The 7,749-nt window shown below is 33.7% G+C and overlaps 1 protein-coding gene across 1 annotated transcript; it reads left to right on the top strand.

Annotated features, from left to right (window-relative positions):
• Nucleotides 1–3,442: 3,442 nt before the first annotated feature.
• On the top strand, nucleotides 3,443–7,153 carry LOC142549664 (adenylyl-sulfate kinase 3-like). The gene is made up of 7 exons (XM_075658728.1): nucleotides 3,443–4,078; nucleotides 4,244–4,384; nucleotides 5,259–5,408; nucleotides 5,483–5,601; nucleotides 5,723–5,807; nucleotides 6,414–6,460; nucleotides 6,706–7,153. The coding sequence occupies exons 1-7, from the start codon at nucleotides 3,799–3,801 to the stop codon at nucleotides 6,802–6,804; spliced, it is 921 nt and encodes a 306-aa protein (XP_075514843.1). The 5' UTR covers nucleotides 3,443–3,798; the 3' UTR covers nucleotides 6,805–7,153.
• Nucleotides 7,154–7,749: the final 596 nt, after the last annotated feature.

The following is a 7,749-nucleotide window of genomic DNA, read 5'->3' as shown; positions in this document are numbered from 1 at the left end:
GAGCTCGTTTAGGTTCGATAAAAGCTTGAATAAACTCGTGAGTCATGAATATATTTCTTAAATAAAGCTCGAGCTCGGCTCGATTATAAATAAGCCAAACTCAAATATTCAAGAGTTCAGTTCGGTTCGATTCGAATCGATTACTGAGAGTATACACAAACTTTCCTCACTATTGTTATTTTTTTATTTTCTGAAGCCAAAAAAGTCATTGTTGTTGGGACCGATATTTCCAATAATGATAAATGACATATATTCGAACTTAGACCCTCTTAAATCTTAAGGAAATCCACAGTGACATCTCCTAGGAACTTGTGTACAGCTGGCAGGTACTTTAGCTCTCACTGCCAATTTAGACATAATAATAATAATAATAAAATATTAAATACTATAATTATTTTTTAAAATTTATATTAATGAAACTAAAATTTAACTGTTGTTTTACGACGAAGGAGATCGTACCGCATAAATATTTATGGGAGAGTTAGGTACATATCATCAACTTTGAACCAATTTGATTAAGCATATCAGGGTATCCTACGTGTGCAATTTATATAAGATTAATTTATTAATTATGAAAAATTTAATTATCTAATGTTTTTTATCTAAATTATTTGTATTAATTGGTTGTTTAATATTGTACTTTTAATTTTAAATTTTATTTTATAATAATATTTTTTTTGCAATTAAGATTATTTAAAATGTTATGTTATATTTTTTTAAAAAATTTAATTAATATTGTAAATAAGGATAATTTTTATTAAGATGTTTGAATTGGGTGTAGTCTATAGAAAAATTTGTTCGAGATTTTTTGGATTGTGGTTAGATGAATGTGCTACTGAGGATGCCCTTATAAATTATGTTTGGAAACTCGCCCACAAAAGTCAAGTGGGTTGCACCTGAGATGACAAAATTATGAAAATGATAATGTCGAAAGATAACGAGTTATTATATTTGAAAAACGCGCATGCATATATTTACATTAAACAGTTTATGGTTATGTATGGTTAAAGAATAATCCCATTAAAAAATGAGCAATGATTTGAAAATTATATAACCATCTTCATGAAGTAAAATATTTTAAAGAATAGGTTAATCCATTTCAAACATTAAATACGACGTTCAAGTTGGTGAAGTTGGTGAACGGTTGGTCACTGGTCAAGAGTAGAGATGACAACGGGACGGGGCGGGGCCGGGTTTGCCATCCTCATCCCCGTCCCCGAATTCCATCCCCACCCTCATACCCGCCCCGATCCGCGCTTTTTCGGGTTCGGGAAATCCCAAATCCGGAACTTCGGGGATCAACTTCCACCCCCGCCCTTATCCCAATTTCAAAAATATTAATATGACAAGACGAATACGAATTCAGAAATTTTCTCAAACCAAAACTTATTATTATCTATTATTATTAGTTATAATATTAATATCAATATTAATAATAATATTATTATTATATTATTAACAGTAATAATACTATTATTTTATTATTGATATTATTTTGGAGGCGGGTTCGGGGATGCTGAATAGTAATCTCATACCCGCCCGAACTACACCGCGGATTTAAAAAAATCCCCGAACCCAAATCCGAAAAAATTGGAGATCTCCATCCCCGTTTTGTACTATTTACCTGCTTATGGATTCACCTCAGGGCTCAAAATCCGTGGAGAAAATTGTCATCCCTAGTCAGGAATCTGATTCTCTCTAACATAATTTTCTTGGGCGTCCTTGTCACACAGAGTTTGCCCAATATAATTTAACTGAATAATGTAGTTTGCATGCTATTATATTAAAATGAGATTTTACTTATTGCATATCGAAAAATAGTGACTACGAATTCTTATCTCATAAAAAAAAATATGTATATTACCGCTCAAAGTGAGTCGTAATTGACAATACTTCAAGTGAAAGTTGCATGCTGTAAAGGCCGCAATGAATGATTTAGAAGCGCATTTTGGGTGCTTTGCACATACATATATAATCGTGGGGATTTGACAAGCCTTTTTCCCTTTATGGAAATAATACAATTTTATGCGGAGGTGGAACACGTACGTGAATGGAACGGAGTAATATTTTTATTTAGTATATTAAAACTTGCGTTATATTTTCTGTTATATAATACTTGTGAACGATCGGATCAAAGCTATAACTGATGGTAATGATACAACTCAAATATTTTAAATTGCATGCATAGCAGCCCAAATGTCATTGTTGTATCGCTCTATCCAACAAGGACAATTATTGCATATCAACAACCTCCCAATAATTGTAATTTTTTCAATTAACGAGAATCGAACCTATGACAATATTGTCTCTGATACATATTGTATAATCGAAAGTTTGCTGCTTTATCAAAAGTTATAGCAGACGATAATGGTTCAACTCAGATATTTTAAGCAACATGCATAACAACCCAAATATCATGATTCGATCGTTCTACCAATCAAAGACAATTATGACATCTCAACATAATACAACGTTGTTAATACAATTTATTATTAATATATAGTATCTTAAAAACTAAAACTAATATATTTTTATTATTATTCTTTGTATAATAAATCATTTTTTTTAAACTTAAAAATTTGTTAACCATTAAAAATAGCATAATGTAATGTACTCACGAGTATCATATAATAAGATTTTCAAATTTAAATTTTTTTTAAATAATTTTTTCATACAATAAATATATTGGATTAGCAATTGAATGAAAAATGGTTATAATAAGTGCGATTGAGCTAATGGATGCAATTGAGATTTACTAAAATGTCTCTATCAACTTAAAAAAACGTACTATTTTCTCATTAAAAAATCATAAACTTAAAACCTATTTTAATAAATTTATAATTTACCCAGAATTATAATATCCCATTTTTTTTTTCAAAATTTAAAAATCAATATGTTATCTAAACAAATGAAAAATATATTTAAAAGAGTTGCATAATTATTTTGTTGAAATAAATAAGCCATTATCCAAATAATAATAATACATTATTATAAAATAATTATAAATATTATTAATATAAGTCTTGATAGTTTTATCTATTTTATTTTATTAAAGTTGAGGAGACATCAAATTTTTTTTCCAGCTCTACTCTTATCTGATACTAATATTACACTTTTGTTTTTTTTGATTTTTTGTTTTGTTTTTAATTTCAACAAACAATTTTTTTTTCAACAATTCAAATATCAATTTAGTCTCTCCATAATTTTTCAAATTTCACTTTAGTCAATCCATAATGATAAAAAAGATCGTACACATACGACGTGTGTGTAGAGTAACTAGTATATAATTAAAACACCAAAAATAATACGTGTAACGCAATCAAAATGGCACTGATAATAGTCAATCGTGGTTCCGTAATCAACGAACCTAACTTCATATTATGGATTATATATGTGTGGTATGAATTTTATGGTTAAAAGTTCCATACAAATCATTCGTTTGCTGATTCCCCTCTCCATCTCTCTGGCTGACTGGTGGGATTCTTATCGGTCTCCCACCAATGTCAACATCACCATAAATTCTCGCTTTTTAATATTATTATATTATTTTTTCTGTCTTTTAATTCGATTACAAAAAAAATCAAATCAAATTTTCTTGGTTATATTCTACCAAATTATTTGAATTCTCATGCTCTCGTGTTTCGAAATTTGTCCACACTGTTTCTTGAGTGATTCAATGGTTGTTCCGATTTGATGCAAGTGTTCTTCACGTGTAAGTTTCCGCTGCATTGTGAGATATAAATTATCGGTGCTTTCGATAGACAGAAATATATATGTTGTTTATGTTAAGAGGGAAAAATGACGGCGGTTGATTGCCAAAAGTTGAAATTGGGTAAAACGGTGGATTTGAACTCTTCCGAGGCATCATACACCAGGTTGACGTCTGTGAAGGTGGCGGTATGCAACGGCAAACACCAGAAATTGGGGATTTGCGGAGCAGCTGGAAGATCAAGCTTTTTGGCGCCAATTAAGGCGATGGAAGCTTCCAAGACGACGGCGTATGCGAATGGCCAAGTGAAGGGAGTCGAATGCGATTCAGTCGGCGATGTTCTTACCAAGGACTGCAGCGGTTTTACCGGTATTTCGTTGTTTTTGCCGTTTTGTACCCCCCCACCCCCCCCCCCCCCCCCCCCCCCCCCCCCCCCCCCACCCCTAGGATCGTTTAGGTCGTGAGAATTATTGTTTGGGATGTTTTTTTGGAATCTTTTTGCCTAATTAACTTGCTTGATAATTATGTGCACAGATAAAAGTACGATTCAGATGTCCACAATTGGAAATTCATCAAATATTGTGTGGCACAATTGTTCTGTTAGCAAGATTGACAGGCAGGGATTGCTTAATCAGAAAGGCTGTGTCATTTGGATCACTGGATTAAGTGGTTCAGGTTTGTTTAGCAACGGGAGCTTTGGCACTGTAGCATTCCCTGACATTAGTTTTGATGGAAGCTTGTTATGTTCTTGATCGATCCATGATTTGTGGGGTTGTACTATTTTCATGTGATCAAGTTTCTAATTCTATGTTTATACGTTGTGTCAGATTGCCCGATCAGGACATTACTTGTTGGGTATGGGAATGATTAAAATAGTTCCATGTTTTTCCTGAGTATGTTCTGAAGTTGTTGACATGAGGATATGATAAGAGACGGTTTCTTGGAGCATTTCTCCGAGGTTAACTCCAACAGATTTAGCTATTCAGGGGAATATCGATAAATGTTGACTTTTCCGAAATTCTTGACTGATGTGCATGTTTTTTGTTATCTCGAATCGTCAGCAGAGGGTGGAATTTCTTAAAAGGAAAATTTTAGGACAGTGATTCCGTTTCTTTAGAATTCCCGAGTCTCGAGAAAAATTCACTCCATGGTGCATGATATAATCGACCCTATCTTTATGGCACTGCCCAAAGTATTGATCTAATGGTTGTAAAGAGGTCAAATGTGTTTTTTCACGTTGCTCAGTGCATTGCATCACATGGTAAAATGACTTGACCCTCTCTTATAGCCATTGGGTCAATCCTTAAGCATGGTTATTTTCTTATTTTTTGTGCAGCAAATGATCTTCCTACTTTTGTGTTTAAGTTCTACTGCTTGCGTTATAATTCCTTTCTTGTCTTTCTTTTATTTTCTAGATTTAAATATGGTTCATCATTACTGGTAACATCTCTCATGTTTTTGCCATGCTTGGCCTTTATGTGCTGGTGGTTTTGGCAGCAGGAAGTAGGTGGTGGTATTTTATTTTATTTTTCATGATATCTTACTTCAGGAAAGAGTACTCTGGCATGCGCTTTAAGTCGTTCCTTACACAGTAGAGGAAAGCTCTCCTATATCCTTGATGGGGATAATTGCAGGCATGGTCTGAACCGTGATCTTAGTTTTAAAGCTGAAGACCGAGCTGAGAATATTAGAAGGATCGGTTGGTTTCTATGATTATTCTTTTCAATTTTTTTTTTCTTTCGATTCAAAGTTCTGAGTGATTTACTTTATCAGGAGAGGTAGCAAAGCTCTTTGCAGATGCTGGACTCATTAGCATTGCAAGTCTAATATCTCCCTTCAGACAGGACCGGGATTCCTGTCGAGCTTTACTTCCTGAAGGAGATTTTATCGAGGCTAGTATTGTGTTTGGAAATTTGTTCGCTGATTTGATTTGCCTCTGGTTTCTGCATGCAGGCAAGCGAAGTGGTGAAAATGATAGCTAGAATTACTGAATTTAAGTACAATGATATGTAGGTATATATGGATGTCCCTGTACAAGTGTGTGAGACTAGGGATCCAAAGGGATTGTACAAACTTGCCAGAGCTGGGAAAATCAAAGGTATGTGTTGTATGGCTGAATATTGGGATTCTAAAACATGGTTATGGTTTCTGTTATCTACTTTAGTTCATTACACTGTCATTATATCCTAGAGAATTAAAGTTCTCGCGTAGCTATCCCCTACCCAATTGCTTCTCTAGCTTCTTCGCTCTTATGCCTTAATATATGGATCCATTGAGCAAATTTTGGTCCAAGAAAGCAAATATCAAGCTACAAGTGTGGCCCTGCTGGGAGACTGGACCCAACCCACTTGCACATGTCATGCATCTAAAGCACATAACATCAGTTGGATTTTTCTTTCTGCGTCACTCTATGTAACAATGGTTCATTGACTCTCATTATTATTTTTGGTTTGTTTACAAAAAATATCATGTGATTTTTTTTTTTATCTCTTCACGCAAGTTTGCCTTCAGAATGCGCTATCTGCACTGGCTTCAACTACCCTTTAGGAAATTAATTCATCTTGTTATTTGTAAGGGCCTATGAAATTAACTTCTTCTACTGTTAAAGAAGAAGAAGCCAAAAGTGTCCGTTTGCTGTGATTTATTGAAGCCCTTCCATTGTATTTATATTTTTCGGGAAATCAGCTTCCTTGCTCTTTTACAGGTTTCACTGGTGTTGATGATCCATATGAGCCACCTTTGAATGCTGAGGTATGTAAGTTTCTAGATTCGATAACAAATGCTGTTTACATGCTAATGCTTTATCTCATTCACATTTAGCCATATAACATGACACATCTTGTGCTTATGAAGCTACAATGTTGCAACATTAATATCGTGTTGATCCAATGTTACCATCATCAATCTTGTTCAGTTAGCTTTTGGCAACACATTCCTTTTGTTCCAGAAAAAAATTATAGAACACGATCTTCTGAAGCGGTCTCTTTTCCTTCCAGATAGTGCTGCAGCAAAGCGAAGAGATGTGCGATTCTCCTGCTGTTTTGGCTGAATTCGTTGTTTCTTTCTTGGAAACAAAAGGTTACCTGGAGGCCTGATTGCCTCAACCTCTCATGCCTTATGAGCAGTCTACTTGTGCATATTCTGTGCCTGTTACTTGTTCCATCAACGGATTTATCTTATTCAAATTTTTTTGTTGTCACCGAAGAGCATGTAGTTGATTGATCAATCAACTGAGGAGCAAATAATTTCAAACTTTTGAAAGTTGAATCAGTGTTTAATCGGTGAATGATTTATACTAGTTATTGATTAATAACTAGTTTGGCTGTAATTTTTTTTTCTTCGTGTACTTATTAATTGTAATTGATTGAATTAAGGATCTGTCTTGACGAATCAATCCTTAGATTGGTTGTAATTCGTTGAGCAAAATAAAGCATGTTTGTTGTATTTATTTTTGTAATGCTTTTCAGTGTTGTGAATAATTTCCGACGTCATTTCGATGTGCAAATGGGATCCATGGAAATTTCCTAACTATAGCTTTTGATATTATGATTTCTCTCCGTCACTCCGCGAACATTATCGTAACCGTGTTGAGCTTTGTCTGTGATTGTATAAGACTTAACAAACCAAGCAAAACCATTGACGAGACAATTGTACAATCTGGAAAAAAGGGAAGCTAAGGAGATTCGAGATTACTAATTTTGTTCTGGTGCATTGTAATATTGACAGTTTGAAAAAGCTGTACATAAAATTTAGTTTTTATTCTTTTTAACATATGAAGATTTTGATCTGTCTTCTTTTGTACATAAAAATGGAACGTAAATTTGGGAGTCTTTTGAAGTATTTTTGAGCGAAGTGGGGTAAAAAGTTTGATGTCAATTTCTTGTTCTAATCGTTCTATTTTGGTCAAGCATCGTATGGGACCAATGAATTATATCTTGAGTTATGGAAGTGGATACCTCGTGTACTAAATTTTTAAGGATTTGTTTTGTTAGAAATAGATAGAAGAAAGGGAATGGATAAAATATATGTAAGATAGGCTA

The sequence above is a fragment of the Primulina tabacum genome, chromosome 6, assembly GCF_025594145.1.
Source record: "Primulina tabacum isolate GXHZ01 chromosome 6, ASM2559414v2, whole genome shotgun sequence".
Lineage (NCBI taxonomy): Eukaryota > Viridiplantae > Streptophyta > Magnoliopsida > Lamiales > Gesneriaceae > Primulina > Primulina tabacum.
Note: the sequence above shows the minus strand (reverse complement) of the source record. Positions and strands in the feature narration are given on the sequence as shown.

Bases quoted from the DNA above. Each gene is read 5' to 3' on its own strand.
- LOC142549664 (XM_075658728.1), top strand. From the start codon at position 3,799: ATGACGGCGGTTGATTGCCAAAAGTTGAAATTGGGTAAAACGGTGGAT. The intron at 4,385-5,258 runs GTTTGTTTAGCA...ATCTTACTTCAG, and splicing joins CACTGGATTAAGTGGTTCAG to GAAAGAGTACTCTGGCATGC. The intron at 5,602-5,722 runs GCTAGTATTGTG...AATGATATGTAG, and splicing joins CTGAAGGAGATTTTATCGAG to GTATATATGGATGTCCCTGT.